Genomic DNA, 27800 nt, shown 5'->3' on the forward strand with positions numbered 1-27800 from the left:
TTCTTGTTGTTCCATGTGTCGTGTTGCATGTGAGTCCGCGATTGCTTTTGTTCCCGTCGCAGTTGCTCGTTTCATGTTGTTTCTCGTTCTGGTTTTGTTCTCTGTTTGCTTTCTTTTCTTTTTTTTTTTTTTTTACAACAATTGGCAGCAAGGAGAAGGCTTCGCCGGCTCTTTCACGTCCATCTGACGTTGTTTTTTGCGTGATGAAATATCCCTGATTAGATCGAAAAATACCTGCAGAAGAGCACACAGTGACATCGATTAATAACATGTTGTTAATTATTGACTATCATTATTTATGATTACTTTTTTTTTTTTTTTTTGGAGGGGGTTAATTTGTTCTAGAATTACAAAATTTTGAAAGTGTCTAAAACCGAAAGCAAAAAGTTTCATACACCATAAAACCAAATTGAAAGAAAGTAGAATACCAAAATAAAAACCAAACTAAAACAAAATACAACAACAAAAAAAAGGAAGAAGAAGAAAACCAAGGTAAATAAAAGTACTTAAGAGCTATGCGGGGTTTTTGGTTTGTTTTTAGAAATTAAATAAAAATATGCCTTTGCAAAAATGACATATTTATAATATATTTGCCCAGACTGCAAACCAAAGAGCAAAATTTTTGCTTAATATTTCTAAATATTTAAATAAGAATGTTGCAGTCGGTTGTATCCGACTTTAGGGTACTCATTTACGGCTTTAGCGTTGACAGAATCACTGTCCGATTTACCACGGACGGATAGACGGACAAAACCAATATACTCATTTCACTTTTGTGAATGAGCATAAAAATAATATATTTCAATTGAGTTAAGCCTTTGCTGCTTCAGGATTGGTTCTATGCTCAATTTAGTTTGCAGTCTTGACTCTACTTCAATTATTAAATTCTGCTAAATTTACCAAAAATAATTTACATAGCTTTAACATATTTATATGCATATATACATATATGTATAAGTGTGTAGCTGTGTGTACATGTGAACTGTTCAGCCTGCATAGTCGATGTTCTTTAAAATTGAATTAGAAATTGTATTATATATATGTTGATCAGATTCCTTATGAGTCTAACATTTCTTAACTGTTAATTGTTTAATATTTCAGTTGGAAAAATAAACTTTAATAATGCTAAAGCACAAAGTTTTACTGCTTTAACATTTTTACAAAGGCATAATTTATGCCAAATGTAATTGGTTCAAATTTGCGAGTAATATATCGATAAATTTGATATCAATAAATATTGTAAACTTTTTGAAGTTAAAAGAACCAATTCATGTTAATTCATGTTTATACAGTAAAATCTTATATTAAGTTAGACTTTAAAAGCAATATATAGCGAAAAAAGATATCCATATACTTATTGTACAGTTGTTCTTTGCAATAAAAACAAACTATATATGATTTTGATCACATTTGATTTTAATTGACATTAGAAAAATAAAAACTCATTTCTGATCTCTTACAAGTTCAGTTTAGTATATAGATAGAAGACAACATTTCGATAAATTGTATACCGATTAGCTCTGAAGCTAAAAAGAAGAAAATATTCTATATAATTCATATCATGTTTAATGTTTTCGAAGTAAAATCACATGTTATTCCACTCAAGTTCGATGAAAAGAAGATATCTTAAAAGACAAATAATATCGATAAATTTGAAATCGACTAATGTAAATTTATAAATTCTCTTCTAAAACTAAAGAGAAGAAAACACCCTATATAATTAGTATTCATTTAAATGTTTTTGAAGTTCGATGGGTAGAATATATCTTTCTTTTAGAAAGTCCGATTTAGCTTAGTATACAATATAGTATATGCAATATATTACCAACACAATATTAATTGTAAACATGCTAGACTCATTAGGTAGTTAGTTCGGTGAGTCGATTGGCAGTTTGGTTGAGTTAGTAAATATTGTAGTCGACCGATATGTAAGGTCTTTCTACTTATTATTAATGTTGTTTTGTTGTTAAAGTGGAAGTAAAATAAAAATTTAATTAATTAAATCTAAATCTAAATGTAAATCATATAAAATAATTAAATATAATTATTGTTAGAACCAAGGTGGAGTTTTAGTGTTGCAAAAAGCCAAAAGCGAAAGAGGGCAAGCTACGAAAGTACTTAAGGAATATATAATATTAAGGTATTACGCAAAGTGTGTTTTTGTGTGTGTGTGTGTATGTGAGAGAGAGAGAGATTTAAATAATTGCTTGTTTTGTTTGATTGAAATTATATATATATATAGTTAATTGTTGTTTCGTATGCACCTAATGCCTAAAGTAGGGTACACTTAAGTCTCCGCTTCTTGCATCTATCTTTAGCACGCCCGCTCGTGGCTTTCGAATCTTCGGTTTTTCGTGATCTTATTTCGCGCATCAAATCAAAAAATACCTGCAATTGTGATGGGAATAAAACATACATGTACGTATATATATATATATATATAAAGATATAGATATATATCTGTTGAAAATGTAGATATATTAAGAGATTTTTGTTGTCATTTGCTTTTCTTAAGGATAACGCTAAAAACATAAGTGTGTGTGGTTAGTGTTTGAGGAATTTGAATGGTTTATGTGTTTCTTGTGCCATGTTTAGACATTGAATTGCATTCTTTGTGAGACATTGTACATCGACGCGCTGGCAATACGAAAAATTAAAAACAATATCAAAATAATAATTAAATGAAAATATTTAAATATTTTGTCCAAGTCTTTACACAACATCCATAAGCCACAACGATAGCGATAACATTGTTGTAAAGCGTGCTACGATTTATAATCGATAACGATATTTTGAATACACTTCTTATATTAATTTCGATATCAAGTATCGTTTATTCCTCAGTTTTCTGAAAATTGAAAAAACTTCAAAAACGAAGATTTGTAAAAAAAAAAATTTGATAGATTACTGCAAAAATATATAATGTAAAATTTCGTAAGCAATATTTCCTCTAAATAATTCTTTTAAGCACTTCTAAGGATTACTTCTAACTCCTCTAAGTATTTCTTATAAGAATTGCTTTTAAGTATTTCCTCCAACTACTTCTTTTAAGTATTAACTCTAAATATTACTTCTAAGTATTTTTCCAACGTATTTCTTCGAAGTATTTCCTCAAAGTATTTATTTTTATTTTCAGTCTATTTATTTGAATTTCTAAACAAATGTGGTGTTCCAGAATAATTAAAGAAGTATATCTAAAGAAATATATATATAGTAAATATGACTTTTTATATTATCTGAATCTATTTAAAGGATTTTTTAAATATATACTTTAGGGTAAATATCAAGTCATGAATTTCTAACAAAAATTGAGTTCAGAAACAGATTTAAGAAATAGAACAATTTTTTAATTAAATGCAACCTTTCTTTTTTTTCATATTTCGGGTTTGAAGTTTGAAGAAAGTTTGGAATTTTTACTATATGTCAAAATTCTAAAAAATATTACCATAAATAATAAAAAATTATATTATTTTTTTTTTTAATACCTAGTAACTTAAATATATTTAAAAGATGATTGTTATTTATTTCTTTTTTTTTGAATAGACAAACTGAAATATTAAAATCTTTTTAAATGGTTAAATATTAAAATAAAAATTCAATTAAATTAAGTTTCTTATTAAACATTATTTATTATTTCTAAGACGGTCTTTAACATCCCTAATTTAAATATATAATTTAAAAAACAACTAAGTGTTTTACCGCACCTATAAAGGCAGAGCCTTAGAGAATATTATTGAAAAATAATTTTTAACAGTAAATACATTTATAAAAAAATATTTATTATAGGCGTATTTACTCTAATTGTCTGTCAAAATCAGAGCCAAATCAGTTTATCAATCAGTTTATTTATCGCTTTGAATGCACAAACAGTTCATGGCATAAACGTTCTGATTTAATACTAGCTTTCTTGATAACTATGTGTGTGTCTGTGCGTGTGTGTATGTGTATGCGTGTGCGTGTGTCGTACGGTAAAAGCCCAAAACAACAAGTGGCCATAAAATTGTTTGGCTAAAGATTTGCAATGTGCAAAACGCTTGAGATAAGCATACAAAAATGTGAATCGTAACAGAAGACGAGAAGAAAACTAATATGAGAGTGAGTAGTTGAAGTTGTTGTTGTTGTTGTTGTTGTTGCTGCAGCTGATTACAGTGTGTGGTAATCACAAAATACAAAAACACACATAAACTAAAAAGGAATAACAATTGACATATGTATATATATGTATGTATATTCTTTATACATATATATGAGAAAACAAAAACAAACGAAATGAAAAAGAACGAATAAAATGTGTGCAATACATTTTTGCATTTCGTTTTCTGTGGTTTCAATTTTCTGCTTTTTGATTGATTCATTCATGATTCATATATATTCATATTCATTTCCCACATTTCATTGGGTTTTCTTGTTTAAGCCAATTGTTGAAGAGCCTACAAAAATGTTTCTGCAAATGTTGTTACATTAAATATTCATATTCATATATATATACATATATGTATGTATATATGTACGTATAAAGATTGATTCATATCGCGACAGAGAGAGAGAGAGAGAGATAGCATTACAACTCAGAGAGTCATTTGCATGCTCCAACCGCACTTACCTTGTCCACATTCTCACGCGTCTTGGCCGAGGTCTCCACGTAGGGCACGGACCACTGCTGCGCCCTCACCTGGCACTCGTTGAGCGGCACCTTCCGTTTGTCATTTAGATCGCATTTGTTGCCCACCAGCAGGAACGGTATGCTCTCATCATTTTTCACCCGCAATATTTGTTCTCTGTGTGTATGAAATGGGATGGAATCGGTTCGTCAGTCAACAATATTTGCCAAAGTAACGGATAAAATGCTTATCAAACGGTTCGCCTAGCCATGCCATGCCATGACTCACAGCCCACACACTCAACTTGTGGCCCAACTATCGCGCCTGCTGAGCCACACCCAGTCACACTTCATAATTGTCATATGTCATACGGGCCGTTTGTATTAACTTAAGTCTCGGGCTCTCTCACATGCCGCCTCGGGCTCTCTGCTCGAAATGAGGTTAATGGGAGCATAAAAACATGGGCCTAGCCTAACAAGTGAGCAATAAGTTGATTAACAGCAAACTATCGAGCAAATAGAGTAGTTTGCTTATATAGGTCAATGGGAAGCGTTAAAGCATGGAGCATATTTTGTATGAAACTAAAAACCTAAAACATATGCTAACCTATTATTCCCTAAAGTCATAGAATGAGTCTAAGCATTTGAAGATTTATGAATATATACATATACAACAACTAAGATCAGTTTGAAATGAGCTTCCATAATTGAGAATCAGACGAGATTAAAAAATCGAATTTCTTACTTAAGGAACTATACCTTCACACATGCTTATATATGCTATAGATATATCTGTTATAGGCTCAGTTCAATCATGAATGCTGTATCAGGTGTATAAAGCTCCACTGTACTTGGCATAATGCTAAATTAAAAACTAGTCCAAATAAGAGATTGATAGATCAAAAAATTCTATCCCCTTGAAAAAAATTCGTTCTCAATAATTTTCGATAATTTCATTCCTTCGTCATTTCGAATTATCGTGACTCTACTGTATACTCCTGAGCAGGGCAAAGAGCTATGTCGATCTAGACATGCTAATCTTGACTTGAAATCTTAAATCTTTGAGCTTTACGTTCCTTTTAACTCGTCTCCTTTACTTATTATCGATAAGAATCGATAACTTGTGTGGCACTGCCGACTTATTTGATTCTTTATTCTAATCAAAAGTTGTATCGGCCTGCACTTTACGTACATTTACTGCCTAGGAATTACTTTAGACTTTAAGATTATGAATTTCAGACATGGGACCACTAATTAGAAAGTGTTGATGGGAGAGTAGCACTTGGTTGGCTGCGACGCCGCTGTGAGACTTGTGTAGGCACACTTGTGGGCTGACACGCCCACTTGACATACACTCGGAGAGGCACACACTCACCTGAATTCCTGGGTGGCCTGGAAGCTTTCGTCGTCTGTGATTGAGAAGACGCAGAGGAAACCTTCGCCGCTGCGAAAATAATTATCTCTGATCGCTGCATAGTCCTCCTGGCCGGCTGTATCTAGTATATCTATTTGTACTTCCTCTCCATCGAGCACAACCTGAACGAAGATGTATGTATGTATGTATGCGTTCGTGACAACTGTTGGTCCCCGTCAATAGAGTTTACCTTTTTCCTATAGCTATCGGCCTTGGTGGGCTCGTAGTCCTCAACAAACTCATCGTACATGAACTGCAAGGTGAGGGCCGATTTACCAACACCGCCGCTGCCCACCATGATGACCTTGTGGAGCGCCGGGCCGGCCGTCGGTTTCTTGCTCATGGCGATGGAACGTGTTAGGGGTAGGGGGCGACTGCTGTCCGGGCGGGATTAAGATGCGCTGTACACCGACTCGTCTCTTTGCCAAACGCTCGCTCGCTCACTCGTCCACTCACTCAGTCACGCTCCGGCGTTTGCTCTGTTTGTTTAGCTACAAAATAGAGCGGGAGAAAGGGTTGAATGGTTTCGTTAGCTATTTTCGATTGGGCTTCCTGTTTTGGGACATGGCTAAAATAGCCGGCGACAGACAGTTGCCGGTGCCGTTGCCGTTGTCGTTGTCGTTGACTCTCAAGTCATTCAACCGTTCAACAATTGAACCATATACGGCCTGCACTATGTGCCAGGGGTATTGACTTGTTGTGCTGTCTCTCATAACTGTCGAAACATTTGTGCCTTATGTAAGCCAGCTAACACAGTGACACCTGCCTTTAACGGCTGCCATTTGCACAGGCTTCCTGCATAGCTAACCATAATTATATGTCATTAATGGTTTTTGTTTCTTTACTTCCCATTTTTTGTGTACAAAACTAGATTAAACTACTCTAAATAGGATTATTTAATGGCTTTCCGATACGACTGGGGCAACTGGTTCGATTCATATTGGAGCTGCATTTTGTCGCGGATATGGATAAATGAATGAACAAGCGCATGAACTTTATATATACACATATATAAATATTTACATATATATTGTTATTTTTACCCATGCTCCAGGCTATGGCAAACCGATCTCAGTTCATTGCTGTTGTTTCTTGTTAATGCATAAAAGCTATGCTGTTTTTTTTTTTTTTTTTGTTTGTTTCCTTTGGCTACTCTGCGCAAATTGGCAAATGAAGCATTACAGCAGAAACTAGTGGGCTATGATCAACTGCAAGATACCCTGTGCCAGAGTAGCTTAGCAAACTTTGCTGCAACTTGTATTTTTAAATCTCAAATATGATTCTAAAATTATATATTTAATAGCTATCTACAACTAGATCGAGTTCAGTTCACACATCATACCCGTTTGCCATTGGGTACAGGGTATAACAATACAACAACAAAACAATAACGGTTGAATGAACTTTTTACAAACACAGCGCGCAGCAGGCATGTGAATAGCATAATGCAGAGCTGGCCAAAACCGAACTCAAAGGCACAACAGCAACAACAATAACAACAACAATGGCAACAACAATTTGTTGCTGTTTCTGTTTGTGGCCGCCATTCGCAATTAGCCTCTTGTGACCGACGCGTTGCCGTCATCGATTGCAATAAATTAAGGCGTAAAATTGCGTATGGCTTGGCTGCAGCCGCATGGCAGCAACATAGCCGCAACGAAATTGACACACTCAAAGAAAAACACACGCACACACACACACACAGTTAGATGAACGCTCTGGCTGGCTGGCTGGCTGGCTGATTGACCAGCCACGTGGCCATTTGGCTAGCAGCCAATTCAGCAGTGGGCCGAGACAAGAGATCAAGTTTGTTATAAAAAGAACCGAGCCGAAGAGAGGAAGAGTGCGAAAAGGGGTACACAGAGAGAGTGTGAGAGAGAGAGAGAGAGGTGGGCCTAAGAGCCAAAGCGATATAATTACATCGCCACAGCTGATGAGCTGTTGTCATAGACTGATGAGATTTGCCGCTGCCAGTGGGAATGTCTAGCCATAACGGTTCGCGTCTACAGTTACAAGAAAACCATTCATTAATTAATCAAAGCTTTACAAGATATGCCCAAAATAAAGTTATTATATTTGCTATTAAATTATATTGATACTAGATAAATAAACAGTCGACAAATTGAACAAATTTTTAATTAAAACTTTGTATTGCTTGTTTTTTTAATCTCATTGAATCTCTCTTGATGGCCCAACACAATTTATACATTGCCTTTCATTTGGACATTGAATGCAATATATTTATCGAAAATGAACGATTAATTAGGAAATTACCTATTATTGAAATTATTTAAAAGCTTATACATTTAGTTATCGATTGAAAGTATTGAAACAGTTATCGATAAAAACTATTGAAATGCTTATACACTCAATTATCGGTCAAAACGTTCCGGTTGAATTCAACACAATTTATTTTACGATAAGCGTATTGATTAGAATTCATTCCAATACAAATTATCGTAAAGCGATAATTATCGATTCAATAGTAGGACTATATTTTACTTATTGATATATTTCTACGATTGGGATGTCATTAGTTATCGATAAGAAACATTATGTAATTTAAGTACCTATTGATAATTAGAAACGAAAAAAAAAATTATCTATTGATAATTATCGATTACAATTAAATTTAATGAGCTGTTGTCATAGACTGATGAGATCATCCATAACAAAACTATATGCAATTTGTACACCGATAATTAAGACTCACAAAATTTGATCTATTAGCAGTTGTTATCGATTTTAATTTTCGATTACGATTAAATTTAATAGGACTCTTAGAAGGATAGTGTAACCTAAATTGCCAGTTAATATCGATTTACCTTATATTAATATTAATATATATGTACAATTTAACCCTAATTGGTTATCGATAAATTGAAATATTGATCTATCGATACATGTAGATAATAATTGATTGCAATTTGTCTAACAATAGCCTGATAGAAGTTTACTATTATTTGAGTTGTAGTTATTTCAGATAAGAATTGATAAGAGTTTAAATTGATTGTATTAGTTATTATAAGTCAATAATGATTTGATCGGCTTTTATTCAAGCAAAACCTACTCTTATTTTCAACTAAATGAAGATAAGCAAATGGGCGTTGTCGAAAGCTTCAAGTTCCCATGCTCAAATATGAAATATTTAAAAGAATTAATCAGAAGCAAAATTTAAAAGAAAATATAAGAAACAAACAAACAAATAATTTATTATTTGTACTCTAACTAAACAAGTTTTTTTTTTTTTTACAGAATTTCTTTTCAAATTGTAAATTTATTTGATTATGTCAGAGTCTAGCATAATGTATATAGTATATGCATTATGATCGTCTGTATAGGGTGATCAAAGCGGAAGAGCAACTAGAAATGTTTATGACGAAAATGATTTATGTGGCCATAAGGTATATATGTGTGTAGATGTGTACAGACATATGAATGTATGTGCGTGCGTAATATTTGAATGAATGAAGGCTTTCAGCCAACATGAATCAGCTCAACTAACAGCTAACAACAAGTGACATTTGTTTTGACAAACACAAAAAAAAAAAAATATATATGAAAAATATGAGAAGCCCAAGCAGTGGCGTATTAGTATTAGTAACCGCAGTTGACCCACAAAATAAAGAACTGCAATGTGCGCCGCCCAACTGAACTTGAATCGCTTGTGGTCGCTGCTGTTGCCAAATAAGATGAGTTTCGTTTAGACGACGCCTGGGAATTGAAAACAAAAACGGCAAGAGCAGCAGCTGTCAAATAAACTAATGTGCGCAACAAGTACAACAAACAAACAAACAAACGACAAGCAACAGCAACGAGCAACTCGATGAGTGCCACGCGGCGTATGAGTAATCGCCAGCAGCCAAACGAGCGCGTCAATCAATAGACCTGAAACTATACGAAAACAAAACAACAAAAACACACTCACACACACATACACACATAACAATGGAGCTCCAAAACAACAAGAGAAAACGAACACAAAAACTCCCACGCCCCGCTAAGCTGGCGGCTCTCTCAACTAAATTTCCAGTCACACCAGCATGAAACGAAAAGAAAAACGAGTCAAATTGCTGTAAGCGGGCGTGCCCAAATAGAGCATACCCTAAAGCCCATGCCGTGCCCTTTCGCATTAAGGAATGCATATCGATAATAATCGATTTCTTATATAAAGCAAATTTTAAGTTTGCAAATAAACAAACTACAAATATATCGACTTGGTTACATAATATGTATGTATATATACTAAATATTTATAGGTTCAGTCTCCTTCCGTCTTTCACATAGACTTTGATAAAAACCAGCATACCCTAAATGCGCCTTTTCAATGAACTCAGGGCCATATAGAATTTGATTTATTTGTTATTCATAGCAAAAGTTTGTAAAGAAGTTTTGCTAAACCAATATAAAACAAGTAAGAATATTGCAATCGGGCGTTAACGACTGCAGAATACTCATTCAAGGCCCATACGCTGCCGTATCTATTTTGCGACTTGTCGCGCCCCTAAGTGGCATATATACATATATTATATTTTTGTGCAAATCTTGTACACAATCTAAATTAAAATGCATTTTCCAATTTGCCACGAACGGATCGGGAAAATTTTGACACTTTACACGAATATGTTTTCCAAATTGAAAGTCTCTAGCTTCTATAGCACCGAAGGGGCTTACATTCACAGGGACAGACGGACATTGCCCACAACCAATATGCTCATTTTACTTTCGTGAAGAAGTATATAAAATCAGCAAGGAATCAAGATAGCTGAAGAAAGTTGGGTAAATTAGTTTGTTTATTTTTTCCTCAACATAAACCAACTAAAATGAAGCAAGACCCCAATCAGATCAAACAATAGCAGATGATTTTATTCCTGTATAATTTGTCTATTAAAAAAAACGTATACCACAAAATATTGAAAGGTATACAAGGAGTATAGACTCAAGCTATAGTCACATATAACCATTAGACAAGTAATACCTACATCATTTCCTATGCATAGATGCCTGACAGGAAAGTTCCTAATATAATTGCTTTTGTCTAGCCTACAGATCTATGGTAAAATATCTTGGATAGGGCAAATTTCTTGATGATTGGTGCTCATTTCTACTCAGAGATAACGAAACTGATCAAAAAGTCTCTACAATGGAGTAGAAGCAGCAGACTCCACGCTGCAAACTACATAGAGAAACTAGATTGGGCAAATAATTTAGTAGGGCTTAAGGAGAATGGCTTCAGTGGAGAATGCAACACCCTGGGGTGTTTCTCAAAGAAATCGTCAAAATTTCCCACTTTTTATTAAAATATTGGTTGTCAGTTTGTTATTCATTATAATAAAAAAAAAAAAAAAAAAAAACAGCAATCGGCAATCGGAAAAAAACAATTAGCCAAAGTAAACAGATATTTTTTATACATTTATTTGTAACTTGAAACTTATAATTATATACACATACATATATAAAGCGAGTAACATATTCGGATTTTTATTTTTCAACTTTTTTTCCGATTTATGTACAATCTTTGTTAGTTATGTTACATATACTATATATCATCGGAAAGGGTTTTTTTTTTTTTTCAATCTACAATTTAGCATTTACAATTTTTTGATTTCAATATTATATGTTTTATAGGCGTTTGAAGTTGAAAAATAAAAAGTCGATTATTAATGTTACTCACTGTATATATATAAAATATATCACAGCAGTAGTTCTTAATAATCTTCAAATTATTCAAATAGAGACTCTGTCAGTAACCTATTTTTCATTCATTTCGTTTCAAGGATAAACAAAGTGTAATCAAACGATTTTTGAATATATACACATATCTAGACATATATACATATATCTAATAGTGAACAAATTGTATATAGTGTGTATGTGTGTGTTTAACAATCGAATGCGATAATGTTTATATAGAGACGATAAGACTAATTTGTAATTGCCCAATAGGTAGGCATCTTATAAATATATAGCCAATATATATCTCTCTCCTGTATCTATATCTCTACATATACCATTGCTATATACATATGTTGCTATTGTATTTGATGCTGTTGACAAGCGCTACACATGTACATGAAACCGCAATAACAAATTAACAACTTGGTCTTTTTATTGCAATATTACTCATACGCAACGTAAACGCTAGCAAAAATGAACTGAAAATTTGCCAGTTAACATGCGGCGTTGCACACCCATTGATTCATCACACACTGGCATGCAAACATACATATACTATATATACATATATGTGCGTTTGTATATATCATTAATGAAATTACGCGTTAATGCAATCAATTTCTGATTAGCTTTCTTGGGCATGTCTTTTTTTTTTCGTTTTTTTCTTTCGCTTGAGAATTTGATAGATAGTGATATTATGAATTATAATATTATATAGGTATATATATGTTGAAATATATATGTATGCTCTGATTACATACATTGTGTAGAACATTTGACATTAACTCAGAATCGATGGACATATATAAATACAGTGCGCGTCATTAGGATAGGATAGCCCTTATGAAAAGTGCTTTTCAGCTCTTACAAAACTTATTTTAAAGTTTGATGTTCAGCTTGTCATTTGACCTTTGAAAAAGTATCGTTATCTTGAAAGAAGTACTGCGCATCTCTGTGTGGATTGTCTATTTGAAATCAAATTAAATTGAAATCTTTCACATATATATATGTATATATATCTTACTAAAATAATTTTGTTCTCAAAGAAGATTAATTTTGTATAATAATAAATACAAATTTGCTTAATTTTTATCATTAAAAAAGAACACAAATGATAAAAAATCTCGATAAATAAAACAAAAAATTCTATACCCTTGAAAAAATTTGTTTTCGATAATTCTCGCCTTGCCATTTCGAATTATCGGAACTCGACTGTACTCGTAACTTTTAGAAAATACACATACATATATGCAGATATGATATTATTTCGTTTTACAAGTATGATAGATATAGTCTAATCACAGACCAAGTTCAACATTTAGTCCCACATAGTATATTGCAGTCTTACGAAGGTATTTGTTATTTAAGCCTAAGATAGTTGGAATGTCAGCGGTTTGCTTAGTTAGTTTTGTATACGAAAATTCATTTATATATGTATACATATATATATATATATATATATATATATATATATATATATATATATATATCTTTCTGGTAAGCAGCCTTCCCAGTTGCCCTACTTTCACTTATAATAAAAAGAATGCGTCGAGTTAGTAAACAAGTTAGACAAATTTGAAGTGCATTAAAAGCTCAGTTTTGTTTTGTTTCGCTTTTTTTCATATTGTTTATATCATAAATTAAGTAGACTTCTGAGCACAACACAGCAATTCGCTAAGCTTTCACATATGCGACTAGAATTCTCTGTGACTCATCAAATTAAAAAGTTACAAAAAGAATGACGTAAAAATGAAAAATGATTTAGCTACCTCAGTGAAAGAACTCAGAGTTAGTTGAATTAGTTAGTCTAAATTTTAATTTTACTAAAAGCAAAACTTTTCATGCATTTTTGGCAGTTTTACTTTTTGCAAATTGTAATTCGAATAATTGAAGCTAGCAAAAACTAAAAATATATAGTTTTAGGAACATGCTTACTAGTATTATCTAGAGACAGATCCAAATACTATAATACATATTCAAAAAAGTTTTTGATTTGAAGGATAGCACTCCTTAATGAGTTCAATACAATTGAAATTCAAATATTTACAAAATTGAGTATGTATTTAATTTAGTATTTATTTAATTAGATAAGCGCTTTTAATTTAATTCTACTGTAATAAAATCATTTGACGACTGATTTCTTTTGTGTTTAAAAAGTTTAGCAAATGCTCAATTTACCCGATTTACATCTATTGGATTTCGATTTGACTCATGTCCCTGACTAATTTTTGACAGATGTTTTGCTTGGACGTATTTTAGCTCGTCTGCGATTTGTGCCAATTCAAAAAATAAATAAATAAAAAAATAAAATAAAATAAAAAAAAAAAAGAAGAGAAATAGAGCAAAGCATCTGTATCGAATTCTTGGCCAAAAACAACATGCTAATGATGCAGCGGCCATATGGCAAAGACTTGGAGACTTCCTTAGGCTTTTTCAGGACGCTGAAGGGATGACAGAGCACGAACACGGAGAGATAAGAACGGCACTGAAGCAGCAGCTGAACAACATTATAAAAAATTGTGAAATATTTATGAATGAATAATTAATTTGTAAGCAAATAAAAAATTCTACAAAGAATTTATAATCTCCAAATTATTTTTAATCTTTTCATTATTTTTGCTTTTAGGCAAAAACAAATATAATACTATGCATACTAAAGCTAGAACTAGAACAAGAACAATAATAAAATCAAAAAGATTAACCAACAAAAAACATTAACAAAGAAATTTTAATAAAAACAAATTGAAACCACGCAACAATTTTTTTTTTCTGGGCCAAATTTTTCAGAGAGAGAAAACAAAAATGCCAAATTAACAAAAACAAAGAAAGAGAAAAATTGAAATTGAAATTGAAAAAAAGAAGGCAAAAGCATAACATAACAAAAGATATATACAAACGTTGAGCAGTGTTTTTTTTTAATTTTTTTTTTTTTTTTTGAACAAAAGGAAAACATTTTCCCAACGTTCTCACTTTTGCATGGCCCCAAGCAGCAGCAGCAGCAAAAGAGAACCGAACCGAGCAGAACTCTATTTTTGCCATTTGTTTTGTTTGCGGAAATTAATTTTTACCGTACGCAGGAAAAAGAGTTTCAGATGCGATGACGTCATTGCGACTCGCTGACAGACAGACAGCTAAACAACCCAGCGCCAAATAACAAACAATCCAAACTAATTCCCAATTGAATCTCAATAGATGCGGCTAGACTTAATTGATAGACGAATTTTCGGGCTATATACACTTACATATGTACATATATGTATGTATATATATAGGCATAAATAATGAATATAAATCTTTGGCTTGCATTAGTCAATAAAGTATAGTTGCAGCAGCAAGTTCAATCGATTGAAACAGCCCAACAGAAATACAATATTGAAATATATATTGTACATAGTATCTGTCTCTATTGACGCCCGTTTGGGGCGTGGCAAATCCGACACAGCTGTCTCTTCTACTCTTTTAAAGCTAGATACTCCAATTTTAACGACTAAATTACTGTTTTCATCCTCTATTGATTTGTGTACAAATAATAATTTATACCATTTGTGGGCGTGGTAAATCGAAAAATTGATCTGGCAGCGTTTGGGCCGTAAATGAACATTCAACGTTTTAACTTGCTTTTATTTACATTTATTATTTATTTTGCATTTCTTTTTTTTTTTTTTTTTTTTTTGTTCTCTTAAATTGTTGCTTACTATTTTATATAATTTTTTTTTATATAAGTATATATTTTATTCATTTATTTATGAATTCTTTACTTTTTTTATTTCGCTTAAATTATTTCATATTATATATTTTTTCCTATTAAATTAATAACTAAGCATATTTTATATTTAACATTTTTTTTTATTTATAAATATTTTCTGTACCTTTCTTATTTGTTTAATCATTATCATTATTATTATTGTTTTTTTTTTTTTTTTTTTACTTCTTTTAGCTCTTGATCATTAGAGTTTTATTTTATTTTTATTTCCTATTAATTCAATTAACATTTATTTTTATTCTGTTATTTATATTTTTAATTTTATTTTTACTTTACAAATTAAAAAAAAATTTTTTTTTACTTATTTAGTGTTCTTAATTATTTATAATTTTTATTTTTATTTTATTTAATTAAAATATTTATTTTTATATGATTTTTCTTTTATTTTTGCATATATTCATTTCTGTATGCATTTCCCTTAATAAGTATAACATCAATTTAAGAGCTGATGAAGAGTGTATTAAGATTTCGTCATATTTTGCTTTTGGGCAATCATACACAATGTGTCTAACTGTGTTTGTGTGTTTGTGTGTATGTGCTCACGACTTGTGTTTGCCATAATATTGGAAACGAGTAGCCAAATATCGACCAGACGGAATAATATTTATTTGCTAGAAATTGATTTTAAACAGACTCTGGTGCCTAAGCAAGCCGGCCAATCTGAGTTCTAGCTTTTAATCTAGCTGTTTTCTCTTTCTTTTATTTTTTCTTTTTTGGGTTTGCCTCGCACTGTGTGGCAGCAATTAACTAATATGTATAAACATATGCTATATATACAGACTGTATCGACTATTTATATAGTCAATTCTACTTTGGTTTCTATTGGATCGTCCAATTAATTATTACTCATAATTTTGAATGTTAACTTGCTTTGCGTTATATATATACATATATGTAGTATATGCTGTTGCTGTTGCTGCTGCTGATTGTTCTGCTTCTTTGTTTTCTTAAACATTTTCTTTTGGTGGTTGCATCAATGACGTCATCAACAGCTGCGACTCGCTGAAGCGTTAAGTGACGGACGGGCGAGGGTGGAGTCAGCTCATGAAAGGTGCTCAGAGCATGCGAACTCACCCTTCCCTTCCCAAGGCGCAATTGAAGACTAAGTTGACGCGCACACAGACAGACAGACAGACACACACACACACACTCACACACACACACACACATGCATGTATGCATGTGCCTGTGTCATGTGCGTATATGCTGATGCCGCAAAGTGCAGTCAACTCGCAGACACCAAACACGTATTTCTTAGCTAAGTTTAGAGGGTCTGGTCTGGCCTCAGTTTTGCTTTGGCGGGTGTTTTGCGTGCGCTCTCTTTGGCCTGGTTCTGATAATCAGCTAACAGTTACATACAGTTGCTGTAGACCAGACCGCCTCTAGCCACGCTTTTTGCGTTGCGTGCGTGTTTTATGTGAGTTTTGCTTTGGCTCTCTTTTGCCATATTTCTATATTCCCGACGCTTTTTTGGGCCGCCATTCGGTTGGCATTTGCTTTTTGCTCGTTTTTAGTCAACGGTTAATGTTAAGCTAATGTTCTTATGGTTATGATACCCTGTACCCAGCAGACAAAGGTCATAGGCTACTTTGTAGAAGTATGTGTGTAGCAGGTAGTACCCGGTGGATTCTAAAAGAGTTGATCTACTCAACCGACAACAATATTTTGTTTTGTTTTTGTAAACAATACTTTATCAGACAATTAGACCTGCGATCTACAATTGTCAGTATACGATATACTATACACCATTTAAGATATATGATCTACGATTTTAAGTCTCCAATCTACCACTTCTGATCAAATATCAATAATCTACGAAATATATGTTCTACAATCTACCATGTGCATTATACAATTGATTTTGAGATCCAAGATCTATTACTTTCGTTCTGCGTAGTACCTCATACATTGTAAATCTTCAACGTTCAATTTAACATTTTGATTCGTGATATACACTATTTTCTACTTTATGAAAATAAGCGTTCATCTGTATTAATTTTTAAAAATATATCATTTTCCTTATGTACAGGCATTCAATACATTTTCGATTTCGATATATATCGATTGTAAAAGATTATCTTGCTTAAAGCTTTAGAAAGCAAGCAACATTATATTTATTTTTAACGGAAATATGTTAAATATTTAAGATATCATGACATTTATGGGCAGATAGAAAAAAAAACTACTTTTAAAAGCCTGGAAAGCCTACCTATAAAGTCCTAAGATTACATACTATGACACATAGTCTCTCAATTTGGAAGAAACATATGGAATTCTCATTTAAAATCTCTACTTTAACAGGGTAACAGGGTATTTACCTATTCGAGCATTCCCCAATTTGAAAGCACTTAATTGTTTGTTTGTTAGTTGCGTTTTAAGCTAACTGTTAAATTAATGGGTTTTAATACATTTAGACGGTTATGTTTAGAGTATTTGATTGCTACCTGTTATTGTTGTTGTTGCTGTTGTTGTCGTTCTTGTTATTTGAGTTATTTTTGTTGCACTGTACTGTTGTTGTTGTTGTTGCTACAGCTTGTGGTTTGCTTGACTGTTGAGTACAACCTTGACGCAATTCTGTGGTTACTTAGCTACAGTTTACGTCGTAATTCTGTACGGCTTTGGTGAAATCCAAATCGGAGCACGTGTCAATTCATTTCGTTTGATTGACATATTGATTCATTTAAGCATACGACGACTTAACACTGATTATATAACAAAAATTATACTGTAATTTTGGATACTCTTTGTTCATTAGAGAAAGAAATATTACAATATATTATTTATTACTTATTTTTATTTATTATTAGTATTATTTATTATTTATTTTTCTTTATGATTATTATTACCTAAAAATTAAAAACTTGGAATATACATTATATTTTTATATATATTTATTTTTTAGTTTTAATTTGTTTAATTAATTTTTTGGTTTAGTTTTAATTTTTTAATTTTTGTTAATTTGATTTTCTATTCATTTCTTCTTTTCAGTTTTTATTTATATTTTTTATAATGAGTTTAATTTCATTTTGTATATATTATAATATTTATATCTTGTTTTAATTGAATTCTTTTTTTAATTAGTTTAATTTAATTTAATATTTATATTTTAAATAAATTTCTATTAAATAATTTTGCTTTGTATTTTTTTTAACAATAAAATATATAAATTGAATGAAATATGATTTTTTAATTTGCCGAATATCAGCATTTTTGGGTTATCCAGTAAAAATATCAATATCAATATGGGCAGGATAAAATTGTAAATGTCGGTACTTCTTCAGCATCAGGATTTAATCCTGTTCACTTGCAACTTGAGACTTGAAACTTAATGCTACACTAGTCGGGCACTCCCGACTGCAGCACTGTTAATTATTATTGTTTTGATCTTCTATACCTTTGGCTTCATATTACGAATCAATGTACGAATGTGCACATCGTCTAGTTCGTCACTCACAACTAGAGTTGCGTTTTTTATTGACAATTGACTTTCGAGATCTCCGTTCGGAGTTGCTCAGCCTCGTTGTTGGCACTTTGCAGCTGCGTTTTAATTTGCTGCGCCATTTGCAACGTTTAAGAAGAAGAAGAACAACAACAGCAACAACGACAATAATAATAATCTCAACAAAGAGTGAGAGGACAGAGATTTTATTTGACTTCCGCCAAGATTAAGTTCAATAAACCACCAAGAAGTGCAGATGCCACTGCGAGTAGGTGGCAGAGTGGCAGAAGACGCAGCATCAATAAAGTAGTCACATATGTATATATGCACATACAAATATGTGTGTGCATATACGTATGTATGTGTGCCTATATGCACTTATCTTGGCAAAACTCTGCTACATACGTATGCACATATATACACACACACGTATAACTAGATTTTGTGTTGTTGCTTTTGTGTTTTTATGCATCTTTCGAATTCCTAAAAGTAATCCCAAGTTTATTAACATACCTCGAGCAGCATAATCCATAGAAACCGGTCGAAACAGGGTTAACAAATTAAGAGTCTTAGTTGTTTTGAAGATACCCAGTGCGAACTAATAACAGAAGCCTTGCTTTGGAATTTACCAGATAGCAATTTTGTGCTTAAGATTCAGAGATAGATATTAATAATTTTCAAAAATTATTATAATTTCTATTTGGTTTTTAATTTTAATTTTACTTAATCCATTACCATTACTTTATTTATTTTAGATTGTTAGCTTTCTTGAGATTTTAGTTATTCATTAATTTTTATTATTATTATTATTATTATTATTATTATTATTATTATTATTATTATTATATATATTTTGTTTGTTTTTGTTTCTACGCCAATGTTTGGAAAACCAGTAAATAATAATTTTTATAAATTTGTTTATATGTATTTTTTCATTAAATTTTTAAATTTTAAATTATAATTTTTTTATGAATTTTTTTATGCTATTTAAAACAAGTTTCTATATTATTTATTTATACATATTTTTTCTTTATTTTTATTTATTTCCTTAATAGGCTATATATTTTATTTCTTGTTTTTTTTTTTTTTTTTTTTAAGAAAAAAAAATATTTAATAAAAAACTATATTTTTAATCGGTTCATACTGAACGAACTCTTTAGCCATTCCACTTTATATTATATTGCATGGCTGCGCAGTTTATAACGAGCTCGTAGATATATCTCCAACTATCCCAAGCTTTATCTGCTATGCGAAAAAGAAAGACCTAGACGAGCGTACAAGAAAAAAAAATCTTGTTTGTCACATTTTTTCACACAGATTGCTGCCCCGTTTCAGGTTGTCATCAAGTTGGTCTTCTCTTTCGTTGCTAGTTGCTGTCTCTTTTCCGCTGCACTGTGTGAATCTACCACAATTTGTAGATGCGGCGAATTGCATCTATTAGTCAAATGCCGCACAGCTGGGTCTTGCCATGTACAAGAGAATGAGAATGCGTCTGTCAACCGACAGGAGGCGGAGGCACGACACGCCCACCTGCTGATTGTGAATGCGAATATTCACTTTTCATAATTAATGTAATTATGTGTATGTATATGATTATGAGGCACGACTACGGACATGAAATTATTATATACTCTCGTATATGTATAGACTTATTTAATATTAACAGCAACGCTTGACAAAGATAATGAATATTATTAGACTGTAATTATTATTATTTTTTTGTTATAATTCAAAATGCACATATTATAAATACATACATGTATTTTATCTAACGCTTTTGAGCCACATTTGACACTAAAAACTAACACAACGACGAGCAAAAAGTTTGAGAACGCGTCCTCTTGTTGTTTGCCGTCTTTCTTGTAGGCTTTCGTTTTGTTAACTGTTAACTGTTAAGTTTTTGCTGCTGTTCACTCAGTTGTGAAAAAAAGAAGACAAAAACAAAATAAATGAGAGAAAAAGCAAAGCAACAGCAACAAGCTGAACGCAACGGTTGATTTTAAGCGTGTGGTGTGTTTGGCCGCGTGACTCACGACAATGGTTTGCAACGAATTCGCCGCCAGCTGCGCAGTCGCGTGCTATGATGCGCAGCGACAACAGTGGCTCTGGCGCTGGCGTCGGCGTCGGCGTCAACTCCAGCTACAGTTCCAGCGCTTTCAATGTCAAATGGGAGCGATAACAACTACAACAACAATTATGAACAACCAAAACAATGTGAATTATGTTAAACAGCTTTTGAAAGCTTTTAAGCTTAAATTCACAATTAGCTAGTACTCTGGCCGTTGTTGTTGTTGTAGCTTGTAGCTAGAGCTAAATCACAGTCGCTGTTTGCCCATCATTTTTTTGCTTTTGCATCATTGTCGCTATTTATAGCTGCGCACTCAGTCAGCCAAAGCTCTAGGCGGCGAATATGGCTCACGATGTAGCCCAACTTTCTACGCACATGTTTGGCCAAGTTCAAGGCAAAGCGGCGAACGATACGAAGCTGCGTTTTGTTACTGAGGGGACAAACAAGTTGAATTCGCTCCAAAAGATAGCGCGAATTTCACACTACACGCACACAATCAAGGCGTGGGAAGTGTTGCCAGAGTAACCAAGCTAACTAAAAGGGGGAAACTGTAATTAAAAGCAAGGCAACAACAGCAGCAGCTGAGAGCGTAGCACAATAAAAACTAATGTGCAACGAATAGTTAAGATCTCCAAAGAGATATGCAAGCTCATGTATATGGAATATATGTGTGTGTGTGTGTGTGTGTGTGTGTGTGTGTGTGTGTGTATGTGAACATGTGTATGTACAAACTTTCTTACCACCATGTTCGGCGCATTTGAAATGGATTTGAAGATCAAGAAACTGAAGCGCTATTTTGATAAACTATTACTGATCTCTTAAGAAGAGGAAGAAGAATGAAGATAAGAGTGTGAGCGTAAGGGAAGGAGAGAAGAAGAGGTGGAGATTGATAGAGAGACAAAGAGGAGCAAAGATATAAAGGTAGATATAGATATACATAGAGATCGAGAGAATTAGATATAGAGATAAAGACTGAGACATATTTCGAATGAGATTGAGACTGATTAACATGAATATTAAGAGATATATACATACAGATCACGAGAGACATATAGAATTTCATCTACAGATAAGGAGAAAGAATGAGAGAGAGGGAGAAAAACAAGCATTAAAGAAAAACTATCAAATGGATCATAACATCGCGTTGATAGACGCCCTCGTATATGATGCAGTCTGCTTTATCTCTATGTGGATTTATTTTATATATATTCAACGCATAGTCGACACATATCTAAGCTCATTAAGAGATAGAGCTGTTCTTGTCCGACGATTATATAACAAACGATCTAGAATATTAAACTCATTTGGATCGCTTGTTTTTTGCTCATTATTATAAAGATTTGCGCAAGTTTTTCTCATATTTTTTAGGAGCTTCTAGACTATTTCCCAAAGTAATCTTTATAGGTACAAAATCACAGATGTTTCTCTTTTTTGTCCAACTAATCATAACATAGTCAACAAGTAGACCTCTATATCTAGCTTTACCGCTTTAGGAAGTCGACAAAGTTTACGGTAAAGATGGGTTTCTTTTACTTTGTATCTGAAGTTTCTTTTTAGTTTAATGGGCTCGACTCGATTCGTAGGGCCACGTTAGGAATTGGCACAAATCGCCGCTTGATGGCTATAAATTAGGCTAGTGCTGGTAAATGAGAGAGGTTATAAAACGCAGAAGAAGAAGAAGACGCCGAGACAACTTTGGAGTCATTTGACAAAACAAAGAACCAGAACGAAGCGACAATAAAAATTAAGATATAGTGTAGCTTACTTAGAATGAAAACAAGCAAACATAAAGATGAAGAAAATCAGAGTTAGGAGAATTGTGTCATGCGCATCGTTATTATAATTATCATTATTGTTGATTTCAGCATTTACATTCATTCACACGATTGTGCGCCACTCACAATAGATGCGAAAAAGAGCAACAACAAAAACAAGTTCTTCAATTGTTGTAGTTAGCATCGAGTTTAGAAACTCGACAAGAAAAAAAAAAAAAAAAGAAAAATAACAAAAATTAAGCAAAAGAAAAAAACGAGTGCAAAAAATTAACACTTATCACATGACGCCACATCAGGAATTTGCAGCAAGGTGAGCAACACGAATCAAAGATTTGAATTTTATCGAAAAACGGAATCAATAAAACGAAACTCTTTTTAGTTTTCCCTAATGCATACGAGATTTACTTCAAAACCATTCCATGAAGCAATCAAAAATTCGATAGCATCAAATTAGTTAAGATTTAGAGAGCAAGAAGCCAACGAATCTGAAATATTCTCTTGGATGTATTCCCTATGTGTGCTTAAATTATGTATAAACATCAAATGATTGTTTCTCTATGCGAAGATATGTGATATATGACCATATAAAATATGTATATCATGCTATATATTTGCTATATGATAAACAAATCTGATGTTAGTTATACAGGCCTCGTATCTATACAAACTGTATGACTCTTAAAGTCAAGAAGAGATGGAAAAACTAGAATGTCTATCTATGAGTTCTGCTCCAAAAGTATTGTGAATGCTGAGTTTCAATTTCGGTTTGAGTCAACTCCCTCAGTTACGATCACTTTAGTTAATTTTTGGCAGCTGTTTTGCTTCGCCATGTTTTGACTAATCTTCGATTTGCGCCTACAGAAATCAAAATATCAAATACTTAGTCAAAAATCACAGACTAATGATGCTGCACAATCATCAATCAAAAATTTCATCACTTAAAAGTTTTTCTAATGACAAAAAATAGAAGAGGTATATGAAAATGCACTACTAAGCCACGATTTAGTCGTTCAATAATCATAAATGCTCTTTTAAATCAAATTAAATGGAATTTATAAAAATATCATATAAACCATTTTCATTTTTAGAGGAATTCATTATTTGTAATATGAATATTACTTATTTGTCTTATGCAGACCATAATTGTATATCCAGAAACATAGTAAAGCTGGCAATTATTGAGTTAGGTTTAAGAACTATTAAATGTTCCTAAACAAAGCGCGTTTATTGTTTACTAACGCCGCCACAGAATAAATATAGTAAGACTAATTTACTAGAAATATGATACACATATTAGCAATATATACTAAGGTATACTGATATGAGCACCTAAGCGACATGCGACTCATGTTACTCATGTTGCCTCACACAGCTAATTATTTCGCTTGCATTGAGCAACGAAATTGTTCCACAAATAATACCCTCAATTAGATCCATGAATCGTACTGTGACATTTTTAAGATAAGGCGACGAAAGTCATATTTTTCGTAACAAAATGCAATGAGTGTACTTGAACTTGTTTTCAACGTTTTTCCTCTCGGGGTTGTTTTCGCAGGCAAAGGAAGTAAATAGTTTTGTCTATTGATAAGAACTGATAGGAATGCTTAATGGATTAACTTTTTTGTACTAGTTTATACAAGTGATAAGTTTGTTTTTTAATTCGCATTTGAAATGTACGACAAAGATATAAATTTATGCAATTTCTGATTGATGGAGTGTTAATAGAAAATTACTAATTTGGCTTAAATTTCTTATCAAATGAAATGGAATAGACAAAAAATAATATTTTTCTAAGAAAGAAACAGTAACAGTAACAGTAAGAATTGCTTTTGTCATATTTTACAGATTCTTTCAAAGTTTTTCTTTTCCACGTAAGTTCTTGACGGAAGTTAAAAAACTTCTAATTCCACATAAAATATTTTGAATCGTGTACAAACCAGAGTGAATCAAATTTAGTGATTCCGCGCTAAGCTGAGATTACAAATGTCAAAAAGTACCAAATTGAATTGAAGTCACGTTTTTGCAAAAAGAATCATAAATAATGTGGGAGGAGGTAGAGGTGACAAATACACTCACACACACATGCGCAATTATACGCATACGCATACATAAATAGCGAATGCTCACATACGATCTGCAATTTGCTGCTGATTGATAGAGCAGAACAGAAGAAATAACGCAGCACGTTGTGTCGTCGAGAGAGAGCTGCAAGAGTTGCAATAAGCTGCGCTCAAAATGCCAAGAGCTTAATGGAGAGTAAGTGGGTGGACCGCGTGTGAGCACGAGAGAGATAGACACAAAGAGTCTGTGTGTGTGTGTGTAAATTGCTCACGAAGCTAAAGTATGAATGTAATGTGAATGTGGAATGCGCGTTGGGAAAGAATGAGTCAACTTCAGCTAGACACAGAGAACACCAAAAACGCACATTAATGCGGGTGATAGACAGGGAGGACTTCAACAGGCCAATGGGTGGACTGCGCTGCTGCATTAAAAGAGAGCGCAATGTGGGACTGTGTGTGTGTATGTGCGAGAGAGTGTGTGTGTATGTGCATGGAATAAGGTCAAGCGGGGTGCGGCAAAATATTTCCGCTGATAGCATTGATAAAAAGCCCGCAACAATGTTTGAATGGCAAACGCACTAGATGACAGAGAGCAGAGGCGTTGCCAGTGACAGTGACAACAACAACAACAACAACAAAAGGAGAACAACAATGTACAAAGAATGGCAAGCAACTAGCACAACAAAAATTTAAATAATAAAGAAATCTCAGTAGAAATTTCACTTTTGCTATGCGACGAACGGCGCCCGTTATACAGCAGCAGAAGCAACAGCAGCAACACATAAAGACATGAATACTTTGAGTTTTGGTTTTTTTGCCTTTACTTTGCGCACACACATACACACATACTACTGGCAGCTAGGCCGCACTTTCTTTGACGCTGACGCCGCTGACGACGCTGCTTGTGCTTCAACTACTGCAGATATCGTTCGTTCGCCTTTTGGCGGCTTTTACAAAATTTGTTTATTTCAGCTGCTAGACAGCAACAATGTGCAGGACGTAGCATACAATTAATCAATTACTACATCAATCACACTCACACACACACACACAGAAGCACACACACACATGCACTCATACGCGCACGCACATTAAGCGCACCAAATCGAGCGCAAAATTTGTGCCGTTTTATATTTTTGGTCATTTTTTTTTCTGCATGATGACGCGTTCGCTAAAACACAACAAAAAAAATAAAAATAAAATAAAATAAAAAAACATATCTAAAACAATAGAATGAGACAAAGGGCAATCGGACGCGCAATTTTAGCATGAAACTCACATTTTGCACATTAATATGCAAATATCACAACAACAAAAATTCAACACCAGCAGCTAGATACACAATAACAACAACCCAAATGAAATACAAAAAAAAAATACAAAAAACTCTTATATGTGTATAAACAATTCAATGAAAACATACAAATTCGTAATCACTTGGTTGCCGCTTCTTGTTGTTTGTGCTCGTTTTTTGCAGCTAACATACATATATACATATATATAGGTTGACTGCAGCGCGTCTTTTACTATAAATTAGTTTTTAATTTATGTCGGAACGCCTCGAAATTGATATATAGGTAACTCCGATGCGCACAAAAACCGAAAATGAACTGAATCGGATTTAGGGATGAGCGATATCTACTTGCCTAGCGCTGGCTAATATTGCTTTAAAAGTATCGATGTTTCCGACTGAATATCGTATCGTATCACATCGTATGCTATCGTATACTGCCCTAAGAATCGCTGTGGTATTTTGTGTTAAGAAACTAATTTAAATACATTTCAGTATTTGAAATATAAATTTTTTTGTTTATTATTACATACTCTAGCTCCGATTTATACACATATTACATTTTAGAATAGTAACAATATATGCAATACTATCGATATAATGAAACTCGATAGTTATGAGAAGGTGAGCCGCTAGAGGTATTTATGGCGTTTAATGCGCAAGTCACGCCAAGTGACAAATGCCAACACAGTGACGTCATAATCTCTCTCAGATGGCACAAGTATGCAAACAAATAAAACGGACTTAATAATCATTTTTAAGTTGCTAAATTTTATTATGATGGAAGTGTCAATATTAAGGTTGACCGAAAAAACTTATATATATCACAATTTTGTCACTCTCAACTTTTTTAAAAATTTCACAGCAATTTTTATGAAAATAATCACTTAAATATTTTTTCATTAAATTTATTTTAACAAGTAAAAGTTAAAAAAAATTAAGTGTAAAGCTATTTTTATTAAATTTTATTAACATTGCTTAATTTATTTTCATAAATTCTACTTAAACAATTTGTTATATACATTTTATTTAACAATTTATAGCTAAAGTAAAATGGAATATCTAAAATGTTAAGTAGAATCACTAACCATAGAACGTGGTTAGTGGTTCTATGGTTAGTGGTAGAACTAATATGAAAAAAAAGTAAACACAAACAAATTTAATAATTTATTAGTAATTCAAAGAAAAAAATATTTATATATATAAATTAAGTGATACTTATAAAAATGTTTAAAAAAAATATATATAATATAATAAAAATTGTAAATAAATACAGAAAAAAAACTTAAAAATATATTGAAAAAGAAAAATAAATAAATAAAACAAAAACTAGATAAATTCATAATAGCGGTTTTATTTTACATATGTAGAAAAAGGATTAGAAGAATTGGAGTTCCTTACGCATTTTATAAGACCAACATGACAATACCCTGTATTTTGCTGAGCTGCTTTTTAAAACATATTAGCACAAATAAATGCTCACATACCGGAAAAGCCGCACTTGTATACGCACTCGCTCCAGCACTCGCGGAAGCTGTTAAATGATGCTCAGTTGGTTATGCAAATAACAGTTCCGCGACTCATAATGGTAATTGTTCTGTTAATAGTGGCTTCATTTGCTCGTTATTATCTATTTGAATATTAGCGCGCTGGTAACTGATTCAAATTATTTAATTTGAATGAAAGGAAGGAAGTATACTAACAAAATATATTT

At 32.6% G+C, this 27800-nt stretch overlaps 1 protein-coding gene and 1 long non-coding RNA gene across 4 annotated transcripts; one reads left to right on the forward strand and one right to left on the reverse strand.

The window, feature by feature from the left end:
• On the reverse strand, positions 1-26417 carry LOC6584626 (ras-related protein Ral-a). 3 transcript variants are annotated; one of them, XM_002010234.4, is made up of 6 exons: positions 26219-26416; positions 6205-6505; positions 5976-6136; positions 4604-4778; positions 2265-2388; positions 200-234 (listed from the first exon to the last, which is right to left on the reverse strand). In XM_002010234.4, exons 2-5 carry the CDS (start codon positions 6355-6357, stop codon positions 2272-2274), a joined length of 606 nt encoding a protein of 201 aa, XP_002010270.2. In that variant the 5' UTR covers positions 6358-6505; positions 26219-26416; the 3' UTR covers positions 200-234; positions 2265-2271. The 3 variants fall into 3 exon arrangements, with proteins under 3 accessions (XP_015016750.1, XP_002010270.2, XP_043864648.1); XM_015161264.3 differs by lacking the exon at positions 2265-2388 and having other exon boundaries at positions 1-234; positions 26219-26417; XM_044008713.1 differs by lacking the exon at positions 200-234 and having other exon boundaries at positions 2263-2388.
• On the forward strand, positions 13162-14026 carry LOC122757196. The gene is made up of 2 exons (XR_006357133.1): positions 13162-13745; positions 13926-14026. It is a non-coding gene; the product is annotated as an uncharacterized LOC122757196 (long non-coding RNA).
• Positions 26418-27800: the final 1383 nt, after the last annotated feature.

This window comes from Drosophila mojavensis, unplaced genomic scaffold, assembly GCF_018153725.1.
Source record: "Drosophila mojavensis isolate 15081-1352.22 unplaced genomic scaffold, ASM1815372v1 contig_136, whole genome shotgun sequence".
NCBI lineage: Eukaryota > Metazoa > Arthropoda > Insecta > Diptera > Drosophilidae > Drosophila > Drosophila mojavensis.